General features: G+C 35.5%; 1 protein-coding gene across 4 annotated transcripts in view; it reads left to right on the top strand.

Moving 5' to 3' along the window:
• LOC149798644 (FERM, ARHGEF and pleckstrin domain-containing protein 2-like) overlaps positions 1-21,416 on the top strand; it is a 290,202-nt gene that overhangs the window by 166,444 nt on the left and 102,342 nt on the right. For all 4 annotated transcript variants that reach the window (XR_016421008.1, XM_089957482.1, XM_089957479.1 and 1 more), the window contains 4 exons: positions 402-489; positions 6,014-6,169; positions 12,310-12,470; positions 14,294-14,368. Coding sequence is in view for 3 of the 4 variants with exons in the window: in XM_089957482.1 (XP_089813608.1) it covers positions 402-489; positions 6,014-6,169; positions 12,310-12,470; positions 14,294-14,368 (480 nt within the window). In the remaining variant the exon portion in view is untranslated. The remainder of the gene's footprint in view (positions 1-401; positions 490-6,013; positions 6,170-12,309; positions 12,471-14,293; positions 14,369-21,416) is intronic.

Here is a 21,416-nt window from a genome sequence, read left to right as displayed (position 1 = left end):
CAATCTGCACTTTTTCCTTTGTATAAAGTGAAAGGAATGTATGATACATATGCACTATTCTTTATGTGTAAAGTGAAAGGAATATATAATCATCAACCAGTAAAATTCTTGAGGATGTAAATGCTGCTAATGAAAGGGGGCAGGATATTCTTTACTTTCTGTTTCTGTGTTGTTACTTTTATTTTGAGACATATATTTGAGCCTAGTATCCCCCCACTACCAAATAAAAATGCATACATTCTTAATGCACAGATTTATTGATTATATAGTATTATAACCTCATAGGGGCCACCTGTGTTTGGAGATTACACCTTTTTTGGCCAAAGTGGTAGCATTTCAAGAGCTTACATTGTATTTCTTTATAAGCAGTAGTTAAAGAATACCTTTTGCTTTCATTTTAGTGGAGAGACACCAGCTGAAGCAGATGCCAATTTACTGGACACGGCAAGAAAAGTAGACCTGTATGGAATACGTGTTTCACCTGCCAAGGTAAGAGATTGATATACTGTATTGACCATAACCAGCTTCTTGCTGATTTCTGGTATTTGCTTGAACATACGTTTTGTAGATATTTTTTAACCCAGAGGCAAAACCTTGGTTCAAACTTATAAAGATGTTTGTTATTTGTATTTAAAAATAGTCATTAAAGAAATTAATTACTGTATGCTTGTGAATTGGTTTGAATTCAAGGGGTACCATATTTCATCGGTTTTTGGGGCAAGTTAGGCCACAAATTTGAAGATGCAATGAAATGCAAACCAAGTAGATATAGAAAGTATTCCTAGTACCCCTAACCAGATGCCATGGTAAAGTACCAATTATCTGTTTGCTTTAATACCATCGATATATATATATATATATATATATATATATATATATATATATATATATATACACACACACAGTGCAACCCCGCTTTAACGCGAATTTGGATATAACACGGTTGTGGCATGGCTCCCAAAATTTCCTGTATTTGTTTGCACATGACAAAATATTTTTTGTTCAAAGTACATGAAATAGTGTATAACAATTTATTATCATTATGGGGAAGAGATCGCGTATGAATTCAAATTTAATATAATCGTGGCGAGGTTCCTGAAATTTTAAATACATGTATGTGTATTTTTCTTGTACCGGGATTTTTTTTTTTTAAAGTACAAGAAATAGTGTGCAAAACATTTATTATCATTTTTGGGGAAGAGTTCACGTATGAATCTTAATGTAATACGATCGTGGCATAGATTCTAAAATTTAACAATATCACCAGATTCTTGAAGTGTTATGCCAAAATAAACATTATCGGAAATGTTACTTATTACTGATCCATGAGTAAAGCCAGTAAGTCGTCTTTGTGATTGTCTTCAATTAATTCTGTATACAAGCATTGCTCAAACAATAGCCGACATGTGTTTGTTCTTTAACTGCATACACAACCAAGCAGCAGACAATGCGGAAGTTGATAAAAGATTCTCACAATTTAATGAACATCAAAAAATGAAAGCCGCCAACATGTTTGCTGAGCTTGGCGGTATTATTAGAAGCAGTAAGTAATAATGTCCGCTTTATTAGCTGGATATTGAAAGGGTATGAAATTGTACTTGCATATAGCTTATAAAAATTTATAAAAGTAACTCGTAACCGTTACAGGCCTTCTGCACTTAGTTCTCGGGTTTTACATGGGTATGGTGTTTGTTTATGAACTCGTTATTAATTTCCTAATTTTTTTTATAAAACTATTTTACTGTTATGGAAAAGCAAGTTCACAAACGCAAGTCGTTTTCTGCACTTTGTGCAATGATTAGTATAGTAGTTTTCACACGTTTCTCTCGATATTCACAAAATCTGAAGTAAAAGTTATGTGCATGCTCAAAGCATGTGTTGATTGTTAATTATTCTTGCTGTAGTCGTTCAAACGAATAGGCGTACAAGCATTAATTACTGGAAATTTGCAATGGACAAATTTACACGGCAACACATATGAGAAATTTTAGCAGTATGAAATTTGCACAGACACCGTTCATACACCCTGGAACATAATGAACTGTACACGTGCTTCGTCTTTCTTAACTTAATTTTGATGTTAATTTTTCCCATTGAATTCAGACACATAATGATGTGTGACGAAATTATTGAATAGTTTAAATATGTATGCAATTTTTGCAATGGAATTACATATATTACAGATTAATTGCAAGCGCCGACGGTACGATATCAGATGGCAAGTAAACGGTGTTGCTCTGTTCATGCTGTATATTAGATGTTGAATTCAGACACAATGATCTGGGGAAAAATTATTGAATATTGTAAATCTTTGTGCAATTTTTCAATGGAATTACGTGCATTATGGATAAACTGCATGCCACGACGGCAGGATAGTAAACGATGTTGATACCCTATTCATCATATACATTAGACATGAATTCACATATATGTGCCAGTGAGCTGTTCTCTGAAAAAAGTAAAATACTGTAAAACCCCGCATTAACGCGATCCAATTTTGTGGACCCCAATTATCGCGTTATAGCAGTGTTCGACTGTGTGTGTAAATATATATACAGTGGAGCCTCGTTAATCCGAATTCTGTTTATTCAGAAACCTCGCTATCCGGACATAATTCAACAGGAACGGAATTCCCAAACGTTAATTTGCTCCATTAATCAAGAAATCCGCGTTCTGGATCCGGAAATAAAAATTGGGGACCAAAGTGTAAAATTACATTAAAACTTGTCTTGATAATCCGGAAATAATCTGTCCAAAAATAAGAAAATTCGAAAAATCTTATGTGAAAATACAATCAGAAGAATAATACATAAAACACAGTAGTGAAGCCCTTGAGAACCTATGGCCACTATCAATAACTAAGTAGCTTGACCATATTGTAACCAGCGATTGTATAAACAATGTCTGTTTTAGCTAGTCGCCGACGGGGGTGTTAATAATTAAATAAACACACTGGGATCAAATTGTCCACGCTTTTTGACATAACATATGGTAAATAAATTTTTGACTCTGGTATCTAAAGATGAGGTTCCAGACAATGATAATGAAGAAGACGATGATGACACTACCGACCCCGAGGTTAAAGACATTACCATCAACCAAGCCAAGGACAGTATAGCAACATTAATTTCGTATTTTGAGCAGATGTCAGCAAATTTCACCAGTGATGAAATAAAACACAATAGCGAAGCCCTTGACAATCTATGGCCACTATCAGTAATCATTGCAGATAGATCCGCCAAAGAATCCAGGCAAACAAAGGTTACAGACTTCTTCAGGAAATTGACATAATAAATGTATGTACAGTACATACATGTACATGAACATAGTGTGATGTGTTCCATGTGTTAATTGTCTAAACTTCTATTTACTGTATATGTACGTACAAGCACATGTTATAATAATGTGAAATAAACACAAATTAATAGAAGTATTAATTTATTTCAACCATTATTGAATATATAGTACATTACATTTAAAGCTAGCATATACGTGTACATATATACGGTGTGATGATATCGTAAAATAAAAAATGTGCATGATTCAATTATCCGGAAAACTCGTTAATCCAGACATATTCACTGGGAACGAATGTGTCCGGATTAACGAGGCTCCACTGTATATATAACAATGGAAATATCTTGTTCACATTTTATTTCTTTTTTAAGCCCACATTCTTCAATAGCATTTGTATAATCTGACTATACTTCCCCGTTTGTTTGTACCCCCTACAGATTTCAATAACGGAAATCTTTAATGTGATAAAAAGTACACAGAACTTAGTCAATGCATTCATTGATTTATAATTTCTAACCTAAATGTGATCCGAGTGGCTCTAATTCCTGTTTTATTCTGTTGCTCACAAGTACTATTTATTCTGTTGCACAAATGGCTGAAAAGAGCATACTGTTATTTATATATATATATATATATATATATATATATATATATATATATATATATATATATATATATACATATATATACATACATACATACATACATACATACATACATACATACATATACACACACACACACACACACACACACACACACATACATATCCTGCTTTCCTGAAGCCCATTTTAACCATATCCATCAGAAGGTTATGTTATAATGTGTGGAGATGATTGACTTTTTCTTATTTGGATATAGGTAGATTTTGATTGAGACCTTGTCTAGTGGTATATCTATGTCACTTTTGAAAGTGTAATTTTAGTTCCTTATTGGTGAATCTGTTGGTAGATAAATATTGTGATTCCAAATATGCATCGAGCACAAAGTTATGATGGTGTTTTCCTTTACATGAGAAAACTGCCTGACCCTAAGATGTGCTTTGAAAACATCAAAGAGTACTACTGCCTCCTATACACAAATCCCATGTATAAAAAATATCACAAAAATGATGTGGTATTGTATTGGTTGTGTATAGGAATAACATACTACATTCCATATATACTTGCATAAAAGCCAAATAGTTTAGGGAAAAATAAAAGCCTGGAAGACGGGATGCCCTGGCTTGTCCACAGACCAAAGTGTAAACTTGAATAATTTTTTTTGCGACTAATGTAGTTATTGTGAATCTTGTGACACGAAAAATATAATTATTTTTTTCCTGTGTCCCAACACTTATATGCATGTAAAAATACATTTTTTGTGTCCCAATACTTACCAAACTGTTACAAATTACTAGGGTTATTTTTGTTATTATTTTGCATTGCATATTTCCTGATTTCTCCAATATGAAACTAAGTAAAGATAAATATTCTTAATGCGCGGGCCAGTTTGAGTTTACACGTGGTATAAAATATACATTACATTACTCAACGGTGCAAATTGTGCTTAGCATCACTTAAATCCTTGTTTATTCCCAAAAATATTAGATGATGATTTTCCTTTATTCATTATTTCTACCAAATTGCATTCTTCCAGATCACATTTCAGCTAGATGAACCAGTACATAGCCGTTTCATTTGCATTGATTCACATGCTCATGAGTTTGATTGTGCATACATATAAAAAGGATGTCGGCATTTATAGTAAGCTTGTTTGATTGTGCATACACACGGAATGATGTCGGCATTTTTGGTTCAGATTTCTGTTTTTATGCTTAATGAGAGTAATTAATAATTTGCCTGATCAGCCCAATTACTGTAGTAGGAATTAAACATGATTGCTCTGAAAGGCATGGAATGAATGATGGTAAGATGATTGGTATAAACATCCTTCAGTATTATATTACTTTCCTGTTTTGGTTTTTTTTTTTTCAGAAGAATAAACAAATGAGCAAACTTGAGCACTCACAAATATGCAACTTTTAAACAGACCACTAAATTTGATACCCACAAATTTCACAATATTGGCTAAAATATAAACTTACAAGAAAAAGTGCTCCTAAAGTAAGAAAAAAAAAAATGTCTTAATATGTTTATGAAAGCTGGTACTTAAGACCACCATCAAATCGCTGTCATCAAACTGGCTGGAGACAGCCTACTCTAGGTAAGGATTGAAGCTAAATCTGATTATCAATCCAGCATGAGACAGACAGCCTGGGTAGGTTAGAATTGTACTTAGTACTCAAGTCCTTGTAGCACAATCCACTGGTTGAAATATCTTCAAGGCAAGTACAAAATCTTCAAGAATCCACTTGCCCAGCCAGGCAGGTACAAATCTTTACAAATCCACTAACCCAGTCAGGCAAATACAGATATCTTTAAGAATCCCAGCTTGGCAAGTGCTAAAAAAAATTATTACTTTCAGAGAACAAACTCCTTCTCACCCAAGCATTTTAGAAATGTAAAAGTTGACAAATGTTAATGGCCAAAATATTTAAGTTATTTGTCTGGACCTTTTTTTTTTTGAACCAATCTAACAACAGTTGTTAATTACAAAAGAGCTCTGATGGTAACCATTTATTAGGATTGAAGACTGAGAGCAGAATACATCTGTGAGCTTGGTCATGACAGATGGAGAACAAACTTTTGGTAGGAAGTATGATCTTTTTTCCCAGGACCATGAGGGTGTACCTCTGAACCTTGCAGTGGCCAGCATGGGAATCTTGGTTTTTCAAGGCTTCACCAAAATCAACACCTTCTCTTGGGCAAAGATCAGAAAACTGAGCTTCAAGAGGAAGAAGTTTCTGATAAAACTACATCCAGAAAATTATGTAAGTAAAAGTCAGGCCTTGTTCATTGTTTGCTATTAATTGTGTCAAGTTCCATTGATGATGCTCACAGTTAATAGTTTTACATGGTTTCTAAGGTGGAGGAATCTGGTAAATTTAGAGAAAATGAAAATTAAAGTCTGCAGGGGAAGAAAATTTGGAAAAGTCGTGGTTGTCCCTGGGCAAGCATCTTTCAAAATCTGGTGACCCAGTAGATTGTTCTGGTTTAACAGTAAATTGCAGCAGTTAATTGCCCCTATACTTTGTGGTAATAAAAAAAATTATGCATACATGCATGCATGCATCCATCCATCCATCACATGCTTGCCCACTGGACAACAAGACTGCAGAAATATGGTTATGCTAAATGAATTTGTTTGGTCTTCACAAGTGAAAACTTACTTTTTTTCCATTTTCTTAAATTTTCTTTTTTATTTAATACATTGTTTGAGTTTGACTTCATTTAAACTTATGGAATATTTTTTGTTCTCTTACATTGAATATTAGAGGTGAGGTGTATTACTGGTAAATCTTTTTATCAGGGCTATTTTGTTACCGGCAGTACATACCATGGTAATTTTCCACTAGATGTATTTTAGTTTACAACAGGAAGGATTGTATGGAAATTCCCTTGTAATTTTGTTACAGATTTAGTGATTAAAGATGTCAACGGGTATCTGAGTACTTGGGTGCCCACCTATTAATAATAACCCAGGTAATAAAATGAGCTATCTGGTACCTGCTTAGTTTATATATAAAGAAACCAACACATTTCCAACTTAAGATCAAAGATTATTTCTGGCAATGTCAGGAGTGAGCAAGACACAGAATAACAAGTACAGTTCAAGGCTCGTGTTGTATGACTATTGACTACTGCGCATTTATCCATTGTACACCTTTGTCTGCGGATCTTATATTTTTGATGTGTGCAACCATTTAGCCATGATCATCAAATAGTTTCCCGATTTTCTATTTATAGTAACAGTATGTGACACATTTCCAAGGAAACACAGGTTTCTTGAATTTGAAATAATGTGTCATAGTCGTTATATTTTGATAGACACTTTAGAGGTGGATCAGTCTATATTGAAAAAATTTGTGCCAAACATCAAGTGAAACAGGCTTTATTGATGTGACTCATGGGGGGCCCCGAGTTTCCGAGTGGTCTAAAGCGCTCTCCGTTATGGATCACTGCCCTCTCACCTCTGTCTGCATAGGTTTGAGTCTCTGATTCGGCCAATGTGGGTATATGAGAAAGCTTGCCAGTAGCTTCTCAAGGGTTGGTGGTTCTTTCCGGGGTTTTCCCAGGTTCTTCCTCCACCATTAATACTGTCCGTCATGTATAGCCTATCTTGTGCTGAAAAATGGCGTTAAACCCTACAACAACAACAAAATGTGACTCATGGATGTTATATGACTGAAATATGTTAAAGGAGAAGAGTTTTGTGAAACTGAAAAACATGTTTCATCAGGAAAAAAATAACTCTTAGTGCTTTACAACTTTTGAAAGGAATTCAGCAGTGATGTAATACAGCATTCAGATTTGTGTGCTTGACTTTACAACCATATAGAGAAAGTTAGATATGTAGACTAGTTATAGGGAATGTTGTGCATAAATAATGTATCATTTTGTTTCATGTCTATATTCTTGCACTAATCCATATGGATTTAGTTAATTTGTGACAAGAAATTTAACTAACAGCAGATTCGGGTAAGTAGCAAAAGTATATGTAAATTTTTCATACTGTTTTCTGTATTATGGCATGTAATATATAGAGTGCTCTTTTTATGCTCAGATTACTTTTTTTTGCCACTTATATTAGTAACAATTATGTTTATACCTCTGGGTGTGTTGGCATGTATGAACCTACAACAGAACAGTTAAGGTTCACATTTAATACAATTTCCCTTTGATCTGATATCCGGAACCAATCTTTAGGATCGACAGGTACCCATTTGATGTTTCCTAAAATTTTTACAGCTTTATTAATGATCTGAAAACCGTGCATCTTTAATTCTTAACAAAGATATTTTTTATTTGGTACAAACTAATTTAGAATATTAGAGAAGTAAATTTTTTTATGAACCAAGTTCCCTAAATATTTCCATGTTTGTTGAGTCAGTTTATTTTATGTTTACTCTCATTCTGGTAGATACCTTGTATGGGTGATGGCATTGTTGTTGGCATCCCACTCAGAGTTTTGCTGCCTATCTCAGTAGTGTTGCTTTTGTTCTGTAGGCTTCAGTGTCAACACATCCAATTTCATCAACAAGCTCTCCAATTGACACATTGTCTATTGACACATAGGCAATGTGTCAATTTCATCAACAAGCGCTCCAATTGACACATTGCCTATTGACACATAGGCAGTGTGTCAATTTCATCAACAAGCTCTCATCAAATTTCATCAACATCCAATATCAGTACAATGCCTTTTCCATGATGTCAGCTGTAGTGTAAGCTATAGTTACAGTCTTTCATGGTGTAAGCTGAATCGCCCACTTTAGTTACAGTGTTTCAGGGTGTAAGCTGAATCACCCACTTTAGTTGCAGTGTTTCAGGGTGTAAGCTGAATCATCCACTTCAGTTACAGTGTTTCAAGGTGTAAGCTGAAATCACCCACTTTAGTTACAGTAATACCTCGAACATTTGCAAGGTTAGGTTCCAGAACCAGTCGCGGATAAGGAGGAATCGCGAATGTTTGGTACGAGTCACTAAAAAGGCTAATAAATGCTTATTTCTAGGGTTTAAACCCTAAATATGACCCAAATCATGCTCCCAAAGCACTTTAATTTCATTTAAAAGTTAGCTTAATACATTACCCTTAAAAAGAGAAATAAATGGTTGACGTAAAAATAGAGTACAGTATCGCCTAATGGGTATTTGTCACACTAGCACATTTACAGTACGGTACATGTATACTAATATTATCCCTATACTAATTCATTGGCTGTTGTTTTCTTTTGCACTCACAGTAAGGTAAAACCAAGTAACGAATGGGACTGTAAACTTAATGACTGACGTTTTCTTTGTCATTGTCAGGAAGGTAAACTAGGTAAACTTCATATGTCACAGAAGTCATATAACGAAGGTACAATTCATTAAAATAAAGAAAACATGTACGTAGAGGGTACCAATGAAAATTTTGCGAATCCGTGAATTCGAGAATCCAGAAACGTGAATGCACGAGGTATTACTGTACAGTGTTTCAGTGTGTAAACTGAAATCACCCACTTTAGTTACAATGTTTCAGGGGTCAAGTAAGACTTGAATTTTGTTTAGATAGAAGTGACTTCTCCTTTTGGACAAAATAGGGAGAGGTAAGAGCTGAACAGGGAGAAGTGGAAGCAAAGCAAAAAATGCAATATATATATATATGTGTGTGTGTGTATATATATATATATATATATATATATATATATATATATATATATATATATATATATATATATATATATATATATATATAGTTTGAGTGAATGTGTTTTGTTCTCTTATTTGAATTATGTCTTCTATTTCTCAGCATGAATATCTGCACTTAACATTGGTTTTAAGCAATATGGTTTTTTTTGCAAGTAGAAAATTATCCATGTTGTATGCATATAATAAACACATGTTATATGTGTATAAAGAAATTATATTAATATGCATTGTATTCATACTTCAGAGTGTATTTTTGGATGGAGAGATATATGCAATGTACTTTGGCCATATGGCTTTAAAAGAGCACAGTAGAAGCTATACATTATAATAAATCTTAAATGATAGTAACTAGATTACAGTATTGCAGTTGCAAGTTAGTAAAAATGCTTAATAAACTACCCTTAAACAAGAATTTGTGTGATTTGGATTTTTAACATAGCTTTAACAATTTTTCAGTCATGTCGCTACAATGTCTGCATTGTGACAGTTTATAGTGATGTCTAGCACTGGGGCATCATGCTGCAGACATGTAGCACGATGTCCCACCCAGTCACATTATCCTGACACCAGGCCGACCAGTCCTAACACTAACCTCTTACTGCTGAGCATCAAGCGAGGCAGCTGTTAGTACCAGTTTTGTAAGTCTTTGGTATGACTCGGTCGGGGATTGAACCCACGACCTCCATCATCCGAGGTGGACACTCTAACTACTTGGCCACCAGATCGGTCAAACAAGAATTTGTATTTTACTGTCTGAAAGTTCACTATAAAATGGAAGTTGAAAAGATTTTTAAACTAGATTGAAACACCCCCATGACATGTACATGAGAGGTTACGTAAATGTATTTTCATTTCATACTGTTCATTGTAATTTCATTGTTACCAATACAACATTACCGTAACTATTCATTGACAACACACTGGTGCATTAAAGTGTATATATCAATGAATTTAACCTTTTTTTCCCACCAAATCATTAGAGCATCCACTGGATGCAGTAGTTCATTGGTTTGAATCCCGGCCTAATCATACCAGAGACTTATAAAAATGGTACTAGCAGTGGCCTTGCTTGCTTGGCATTCAGTATTAAGAGGTTAGTATTAGGATTGGTCAGCCTGTTGTCAGAATAATGTGACGGGTGGGACATGATGCTGTATGTCTGTAACATGACGGCCCACTACTAGATATAGCTATAAACTGGCACACTGCAGACATCGTAGCATATGACTTAAATTGTTAAAGCTATGTTAAAATCCAAAAACACACACACTCAACTGAATCAACATAGCCAACATGTGACTGCATCTATTTTTAGAAAGAGGGATTTTCTTAATGTAACTAATCACTTGCTAACTTCATTACAACAACCATTGATAGGATTGCAAATTTATGGTTTTATTATTTGTCTGTGTACTTGTAGTAACATCATTTATTGGTTAAATAGTATTTATTCCACTGATATTTTGTATTTTCACCAAAAAAATGTTAAAGTTTTAAGTCCAAAATATCAAAGATCATGTGAATTTTAAAAAAAACATTGTTTATGCACATTAACTTGAGTTGTCTATCAGATACAGTTAGCAAACCTTGTAGATGGCATGTACTTTGAGGAAGCAAAATCTTTATTGATTTTGGGGTCAGAGTGCAAGGTAACTGTCACTGAAACAATGAAAATGATTTCCATGGACTAATATTATTTCTACATCATATGCCTGGACCAATCCTTTTGGCTGGTGTGAACTTAGGGTGAGGAAGAACCTATTGATTTTGAGGTTAAATATCAAGAACCAAATCTTGTGGATGGCTTGCAAGTGGGGTATGGAAGAAGCAAACTGATTTATGGATCAAAGGTCGATGTCACTGAGTTAAAGAAGTAACATGGTTTCTACACACACACACATATCAGCTATCAACATAGATGATTATTAAATGGGGGGGTGGGGCATATAAAGAGCATTTCATGGTATTCTTGTTTGGCATTGGGAAAATATTGATTCCAGGATGCTTGGTTGTTATAGATTAAACCATTCCCTTGGGGTCAGAATAGAAGATGTTAGGTGTACATTGTATCTAAAGCTTTGTACATAACAGTCTGACCAGTTAGGTGAAGTTACAAGTGTAGGATCATAAGAAAACAATGACCCTGTAACAAAAAATTGTTAATGAAAAATCTTGAATTGTGTTGCAATCTTGTATTCAAACCTAGCCAAGACTGTCTTTTTGCCTTAATCATATGAGCAAAGAGGGAAGAAGAAAAAATCGTGAATATTTGTGTTGAAGTAAAAGAAAACAAAATTAGAAACATTATTGGTCCACACAATTGTTCTTCCACTTAGCTAAATTGACATATTTTTCAAACCCAGTTAATTTTGTGTCAAGCTGATCCCAAGCGCTACAGAATTATAGCAAATATTAAAAGTATATCTCTATGTGATAATAAGTCCACTCCCTACAAATTTATTAGGCTGGCTCACTGATTTTGTCTTGTGAGTAATACGGTATAATTACCCTTCTCTCTCTTCTTCTCAGTCTTGCTCTCTCTCTCTCTCTCTCTCTCGCTCTTTAATATAAATTTTGCCTGCCACTATTGCAAGGACAAATGAAACCTTTTCTGCATCATTAAAATGAAAGCATACAAAGATTTTGTCACTAAACTAGACCATGTGAAGCTTTAAAAGTGTTCATATCTTTGTTTCATACTGTTCTTCATTTATTTAAGGGTTATTACAAGGACCTAGTCGAGTTTTTCTTCGAGACCAGAGATGAGTGTAAAGGTTTCTGGAAGAAATGTATTGAGCACCACACATTCTTCCGATGTCATACGGTGAAGAAGGTGGAGCGCCACAAAACTCGTGTCATCAGTAGAGGCTCATCGTTTAGGTTTGTATAAATCCAACTTATTACATATTGTGTACATTTAATTAGTGATAGAGCATCTCATTGTTTGCATGTATTGGGTGATATTGTGACACAGGTGTCAGTTGTTCAGTAGTGGTAATTTCAGTAATTGTAATGGTTTGTATTAATGTGAAGGGTGTTGTGTTTGGAGTTTTTGAAAGACATATATTGTGGGAGAGTATGTACTAGTGCAGCTTGCTGGTGAAACTGTGTTCCTTGTAGCCTTTGTTAGAAAATTTAATGAGATAGTAAAAACAGTTTTAAATTAATAGTTTATCACTTGTCTCCATGACAATAGAACGGCTACAGCTTCTTCTTGGTGTCAGTGATTACACAGTATCACATAATGCAAGTTAGCATATTTAGGCACAAAGTAACAGTCTCACAAAATAGAATGTAATACAGAGAGTAACTTTTAACTTGATAATTCCAAAACATATTAATTGGATATAGCTCAGATGTTCAAATTGACCTATTTTAACCCCAATAATTAGTGTTGAATCAACCAAGGTGACATTGTCCTACCCAAAACTATAAATGTCTCCATAAATTGAAAAAAGTTTGATGTCTTGATCATTATATAGGGACTGAGGTGCATCATATGTCTAGCTGACACCTCAGCTAAGAAAACAGGTACATCATATGTCTAGCTGACAATTCAGCTAAGAAAACAGGTACATCATATGTCTAGCTGACAATTCAGCTAAGAAAACAGGTACATCATATGTCTAGCTGACAATTCAGCTAAGAAAACAGGTACATCATATGTCTAGCTGACAATTCAGCTAAGAAAACAGGTACATCATATGTCTAGCTGACAATTCAGCTAAGAAAACAGGTACATCATATGTCTAGCTGACACCTCAGCTAAGAAAACAGGTACATCATATGTCTAGCTGACAATTCAGCTAAGAAAACAGGTACATCATATGTCTAGCTGACACCTCAGCTAAGAAAACAGGTACATCATATGTCTAGCTGACACCTCAGCTAAGAAAACAGGTACATCATATGTCTAGCTGACACCTCAGCTAAGAAAACAGGTACATCATATGTCTAGCTGACACCTCAGCTAAGTGAAGTAAATCAGTAAAATTTTATGATTATTTTGATTTTTGTAAGATTTTTCTATGCAAATGAGGGCAGGAAGGTTTTAGGGTAAATAGTGACAGTGCTAATTGGTTATGTTTTTCCTGTGATAATTGTTACAAAAGGCATGACAGTGATCAGATAAAAGTTTAGTAAAATGCAACACATTTTTTTTTCAGTGTCTCAGCCTCAAACTTTGTACAGAAGTTTACTCGGGGTATGGGGTGCTTTTTGCATTATAACTTGTGTTCCGTGCCATCTTTTTTTAACAAACTTCGTGAATGTATTGCCCATGGGACAAGGAGGAACATACTGGCTTTAGAGATGAGATTGCCAGGGTCAGTGTAACCAGCTGAATATTGCTTTCTAAAGTCAAAACATAGTCAGCGTGTGCTGACATACATTACTCCTACACTCAGGCAGTTAATGTAAGATTTATGGTGCTGGGGTAGGGGGTGAGGTTCTCAAGAAACAGAACATAGGTTTGTGACTATTTGAGATTCATATCTGGAAATCATTAAAGTCCTTATTTAAAGTCCCTATCAAAGTCCTTATTTAAAGTCCCTATCTAAGACCCAGCTTTATTGTCATTTACAGAGTTGAAACATAAAAGTAAATTTCAATGAAAAGTGCCAGATTGTTGTATTTTATCATTCATTTTATCCTTGTTTCAGAAATTTGTTCATAAGAGTTGCAACTTTTTTGTTTTGCTTCAGATATTCTGGTAGGACTCAGAAAGAGTTATCTGAGTTCGTACGTGACCAGTATGTGAAAAGGCAACCATTTCAGAGGTAAGGGAACACTTTACTAAAGATGATTTTCTGCCTGTATGTTTCAGGGCTTTGTTGACATATTTTGCTGGTCTGACATTGGCTACATTTCTCATTTGAATAGATTTCCCAATCATGATAATTTTAGGAGGAAAATCTACCACTCAAATTCATCAGTCAATGGAAGACGAAAAATTTGTCTTCCTATGTATAGTCCATATAGGCAAAGGGGAAAAACCCTTCCCAATTTTTCCCCCTTAGCATTGCTCGGTGGCTGCAGTTGTTTACCAGCTTTTTGGTTTTGTTGATACAATATACAAAGTCTGAGTCACTATACAAGTGAGTGTAAAGATACAACACATTTCATTCATTATTTTATTAAATGTGTTGATATTTGTATGAATTTATTTGCTTTTGTGGACTTGATTGTTTTTCTGGCATTGTGCTCAAGACGGTATCATTAGTGCTTGTTGTGGTTGTTTATTTGTGTATGCTGCATTATGTTTACTCGTTTAAGGAAGAAGAATGTTTTTTGTTATAGTTGAACATGTTGGGTTGTTATTTTCTTTTTCTTTGTTCTTTTCATTGCAGAAAAATAATGATGATAAAACATGCTAAGTGGAAGATTTTAAGTCGTCAAGTACATACCTATTTGTCTCTTTGCATAGTGTTCTTCCACTGTTATTGCTATATGTGAACACTTTTGGATTGTTGTATCTGAAATCGGGTCATTATTGACATATGTTAAACAACAACATTGACAATGCTACATGTGAGAGGCAAGACATGCACAAGTTTTGTCTCTCTTGCACGGTGTTCTTCTTTGTGCTTTTTGTTAGATGTGAATGCTTTTGGGTTGTTAATTCTTTTTTGTTGTTGTAATTTCTCATTAAACAATGGCAACGTTATGTGCCAAAGTTGACATGGACATGCATGGTATGTATTGCACTTGTACAGTGTTCATCAACTTCTGACTGCATGTATGTGCAATATCTTCAGAAGGAATTTGGTGTACGTTGAGGCAGTAGAAAGTTATTTAACCTCTGGTAGTGGCTTGGAGTTATTGGAAGAGTATCCTCCCATATTTCGGTAACCCAGTGGGTGTAACTTCTGATTTAGGGTGTGCAGTTCCAGGTGCATATGGTATTTTTCAAACATGGATAATCCATTTTGCCATCAGTCAAGGCAGTTCTGGCTGCCAACCAGCCAGTCCAGCCATTTGGTCCGACTGTACTCCACAATCAGTGACTGGGAACCTGTCACTTCTGAGAGCCATGACATATACCAGCTGGCTGCACCTTGGTATGCATAGCCGTATGGGGGATCCATTTAGCTGATCAATTCATTTCACCATAGAGATCAACCAGGCATTTACTGAACTGGCTATCCACAGACCTGCCAGCCCTTGTGATTTGACTGCAAGTCTTATGGAAATGTCCCTTTAAATATGAACGTAACAGAATAATAACAATAATTATGAAAATAGAATTGTTGCAGATAGATCTCCATACTGACTAGTCCATGTTTAATTTGGATCTGGTTTTCATAATAGATTAAATTTGTCAATGAACCAGACTAACTTTACAGGACCACCCCAGATGCTTTAAACTGAACATATGTATTCATACAAAACATCTGCATGATCAAGTTGTTGCTTACAGAATCTTATAAAATAAAATCTTCTAGCAGAAAGGGACATAAAGCCTCTTCAAATAAAAGGGAAATTTTTGGATTCTTGGGTGTAAAAAAACCCAGGAAGAGTCACAGTTATGTTTATTAGACATGTGTTGTTCTGACTATGTCACATGGCAGGAGAGATGAATGCTATCGCCATGTGAAATTTGATTAGAAAAAAAGCCGAAAGTCAAGTTGAGAGATAGCAAGAAGCCATTGCACTTCATGGGATTTGGAGCTGTAGTTTGTGTAACTGTCCTGGAGGTTACTTAAGTTCTGAGTGTAATTTATAAACTTTTTGAACATATTGTTTACCTTTCATGCATCAGTCCCTGATCACACTTGTAAACTTTTTAAATGCCTGTTTTCCAACTTAACAATGGCAGTACATGATATTTTGGTACACCTTACTGAAAATTTTTCTCACTTGCAGAAAAATATTGAGGACTTGTTAGGTTGAAAAGTCTGCATACAGCCCACAGCTGGGCTGTCCGTCCAGCCTAGAGTGGAGCTGACAAGCAAGCTAGTAACTGGACCATCTGTTCGGCAATAGCCGAGCTGACCATTTAACCCATTTTCCAGGATTTTTTACCAGCAAGATTAACCTTGGCATTTGCCCAGCCACCGATGCAAATGACATTTCAAATCTATGCAGCTTATACATTGGGGAGATACCAAACGATACAAAGGGACTGATGATGTTGACAGAATACCCAAGGAGGACAATCCCTTCAGTGAGTGCAGGGAATAAAGTGCAAAGGAAACAAGATAATCCTAAATCCAACTTCAGATGGCAGAAGTCCCTCAATTCTAGAGACAGTCTAGTACAGTGGAAAGGATAAAGTGCTTCTCCTTCCTTAAGCCTTCAAACAGCTGACACCTTCCTCAAGCCTTCTAACAGTTGACACCTTCCTCAAGCCTTCTAACAGTTGACACCTTCCTCAAGCCTTCAAACAGTTGACATTGACTTGCTACTATGACCACCTGCAGACAACTTTCCAAGAAAGAATGGGTAATCCAAGCTGAGGAGTTTTAAATTTCATTTATCCAAATCCACTACAGTTTTATCTTCATCTTCTGTGAGGAACTTGACATTTGGTCTTCAGAAGGCAGGACTTTTACAGAAGGGGCTCTTATTGACAAGCAGGCAATGGAGATAGTTCACAAGCCATACTCTCCAAGATTTTACTCCCGACTGTTTCTAGTATCCAAAACCAACAGAAATTTCAGACCTGTCATGGATCTCATCTGACCCAACATGTACAGGATTAGTCAGATTTCAATAAAAATGGATAAATTTAAGGTCAGTTAAGTCTTGACTCACATCCCTGTACACACATCCTCATGCATGTTCAGGTTGGTTTCCAATAAACCATTTACCAATTTCATGCTTACCCATTTGTCCTCAGTATCAGCTCATGGATTCTTACAAAGATATCAGCTGTGTAATCTCTCAACCAGTTAAGTTCATACAGTGATGACATTCTCCCAAAAATACATGGTAAATTTATCTTTGGTCAAGGACATAAATGATCTTCTTTCTCTGTTCAGTCTATTAAGGTTTGTGATCATTTTTGACTTTTTGGACCTCGCTCCACCCCATCATTTTGTCAACATGGCATGTAATGTTTTTTTACAAACCTCAGCCTTATTTACCTCTTCCAGTTGAATGTGGCAGGGATTATTGGGCTCAGTGGTGATTTCCAACAAGGACTAGATTTCAGCAAGTTGTCCTGTTGATATTACGAGCACGGTTTACCATCATGTATGAAATAATCCTTATTTCCTCAAAAGGTGACCATGGTAGAAGTTGGATGTTCATTATTGCCTCCTCCTATTACCCATCCTCCAAACATTAATGTGATTGGAAAATTTATTCAGCGGCGAATGCAAATTGGTAAATTATGTTCTTCAAGAATACTTGCTTCATCATATTAATGTTAAACCCTTCCACACCTCCCAGTATCCTCATTTAGGTATTACGTAAGCAAAAACAAGTAAGCAACAATAAAGCCACCTGGTAGTTATGGGGGTCGGTGTAAGGGGAAGGGTTGGGGTGATTTTTTTCTGTTCATCTTCCACAATTGCTGGATTTGAGAAGTTGCAGAGCTTTTTCATAATGTTAATGTGATTGGACAAGTATTCTCAGAGAAACATAATTTACTACAAGAATTGGTTTTTGTAATTTTTTCAGAAGTTGCCATATTTTTGTCTTCATTGCAAATACTTAATAAATCTAAAAAAATCAGTATATGTAAATTAAAATTAGCATGATTAGAAGTTGTATGGTGTATATAATTGATATGTGCCATATATGCAGTTTGTTTTGTGATGTTGAAGACAAGATCAAAAGACCTGTTGTCTGATGTATGTCCATTAGCTCATGTCACTGCTTCTACCAATGTTCTCTGATGATTGCTAGTAAACTTTATGAACACATTCAGTTCAGGTCTTTATGGTCTCAAAAATGGTGTCACCAAGACAACAAATATGGCCATCTTGAAATATTGTCCACACTCCTTTTGAACATGTTTATCATATGAACATTGGGTTTTGACCAAAAGGTTTGTTTGGTATGTAGTTGTTCCCAGATGAAAATGGTGCCCATCTTGAAAAACTTGTTGCCTCTTATTTTGAACGGATGGTCATAGGTAAGTAGGGTTAGCAGATGGTTATATGTAAGTAGGGTTAGCAGATGGTCATATGTAAGTAGAGTTAACAGATGGTCATATGTAAGTAGGGTCAACAGATGGTCATATGTAAGTAGAGTTAACAGATGGTCATATTTAAGTAGGGTCAACAGATGGTCATGTGTAAGTAGGGTTAACAGATGGTCATATGTAAGTAGGGTCAACAGATGGTCATATGTAAATAGGGTTAACAGATGGTCATATATAAGTAGGGTTAACAGATGGTCATATGTAAGTAGGGTCAACAGATGGTCATATGTAAGTAGGGTCAACAGATGGTCATATGTAAGTAGGGTTTTCACTAAAAAAACACTTCTTGTGACACATAGATTGCGCTCAGTAAAGATGTGTTGTGTTCAACAGGTGGTCATACTAACATGTATGTGATTTTGTATGTTGTTGGGTGTAGGTTTACTATTATCCAGAATGGAAATGTCAAGTGTCTCTTTTGTGCTGAGGGCTTGAACTTTAAAAATGCTTGTCCCTTTTAATAAAGGGTAACATTCTTCTGATCCTCTTAAACTGGCAATTAGCATACTTAGAATAAAATGGTCACTCCCCCAATTGAATAGTGAGGCGTGGTTCTCAATTTTCAACAAGCACTTGTTGTAACAATGAAAAGAAAGCCATTCTTCTGGTTTTTAAAAGAAATATTGGTTTAGCTTCTTGTCTTTTTATTTTGGCAAAAATGTTGGTGTCTGTAAATAGTGTGCAAAAGTAAACATTACATATATTAGTGCAAAAATATTAAGATATACATCAGCAATGAGAACCACACTGTTGATGGATTTCATTGCATTATCAGTAGTCTTAATGAATTGTTTTGCCCTTCATATTGGAAAAGAGATAGAAAAATATATCACTTTTCAAAGACTGGTGGCAACAGTTTGTTCTTGGTTTTGATTGTTTTTACTGAGTATTGAGTTGAAAATGCAGTCCTAATGTTCTTATGCATAAATTTAGTAATTAATGATTGTGAAAATAAAATAAGAACAAAATCAGTTTTATTTCAGAAAATTTTAAGAGATCATATTTGATGAAAAAGAAACTATATGGTAGCTAATTTAATTTTTTTAAGAGCCATTTCAGTCTTTTCTTGGATTCTTTGATGCCAAAGGAGTCTAGTATTTGATTTTGTTGGAATAGTGAATTATTCAGAGGGGCATTATAGTAGACAGTGTTACAATTGCTATGCTCCAGCATTCTAAGCTTTGATCTTAAATCCAAGTCACTATAACTTCCTGTCTCTCTGTCTTTCTCTCCAGCTGGTGGAGGAGGAGGAGGTGATACAGTCCTCCAATAAGGTGGGAATTTAAGTTTGCCACATATTACCTGCAGACTGGTGACTAAAACCATCTGGCTCAGTCCAAGAAGATCCTTTCCATTTTGGAAAAGATATCTGGGTCTCAAATACAACCATATCTCATGTTTTCTTCTTGTTCCTCTACAATTGAGGAAATATCACAAGGGGTGGTCTGTTTCTCCCTCTCTCTTGTGACCTGTCTGCTTAGATTTACCAGGTACATTCCATGAAGTGGCCCATTAATCCTCACTTGTTGGATGCATGCATCTGAAGTGGGTATTTCAACTGGAGTCTAGGCATGTCTTCACATTAAAAAACAAAAACTATTGAGCAGAAAGCACAGCTCCCCATGTTGGCTGCTTCTCAGCTTGGATTCCTTGGAAAACATGTTCTCCAAGATTTCAACATTCCAGGGAGGAAGAATGTTTTATTGGACAATCTGGTCATGTCAGGAGAAACAGTGCTCAAAGAATGTTCTCTTCACTGCTCCATTACAAAATCCCTATCCTCACTGTGGGGAATGCCTCTGATGGACTTCTCTCTCACCAGGCTCAGCAACAAGACTTCCCTATTATGTCTCTCCAGTGCCAGGCCAGAGAGCATGGGCAGTGGATGCATTCAGCTTCTAGTGGGATCATCTGTTCGCATAACCCTTATGACCATTCTGATTTGCTACCCCAGGTTCTAAACAAAATTCAGAACTTCACTGCTTATATTATTCTCATAGCCCACTGTGACCCCAACAATTGTAATTCAGTGATCTTTGCCTGTTGATATGTCAACCCAGGACTCCACCTTAATGCTTGGGCTATCTCAGAGATTTCAGCGCTGATTTGCCAGTTGCATCTCTCAGGCCAGGAGATCTTCATTCAGTGTTGATGATGCCAAACCATTGGTTCTATCGGTCCCTCAGTAACTTGTGTTGCCAATTTCCTCTTGTTCTGGTTTGAGAACAACAGGTATTCACCGTCAGTTATAAAGTTCTATAGAGCTGTCATTAAAATTGGTTTTACCCCATCCCCTCTCCAAAGCTACATTTCTTGAGAACTGCTCAAGAGATTTTGACAAAACGTTAACAAAAAACATCCTGTCCAGAAGAACTTACATTTTACACAGATGCTGCTGATTCGGTATCAGATCTGGCTGCAGCTATTAACAAAACTAGAAAAGTCATGGAACTTCTTGTTTTAAAAAAAAAACACAGGAAGTTGACTAAAATTAGTAGAAAGTATCTTTACATAACGGACTTATGGCCATACAAAGTTGAAAACCCTCAAAATGACTTCTTTGAATCACATCAACAGAATTTATCAAATATTGCAAACAGTCTCCTAGCTTAAAGGCTTTCATTTGTACAAATCATGTCAATCATTGTCAAATATGGCTGTCATTACTAAAAATA

The sequence above is a fragment of the Sinohyriopsis cumingii genome, chromosome 5 (genome assembly GCF_028554795.1).
Source record: "Sinohyriopsis cumingii isolate HCF-2022 chromosome 5, ASM2855479v2, whole genome shotgun sequence".
NCBI lineage: Eukaryota > Metazoa > Mollusca > Bivalvia > Unionida > Unionidae > Sinohyriopsis > Sinohyriopsis cumingii.
This window is presented reverse-complemented; position numbering and strand designations above follow the sequence as displayed.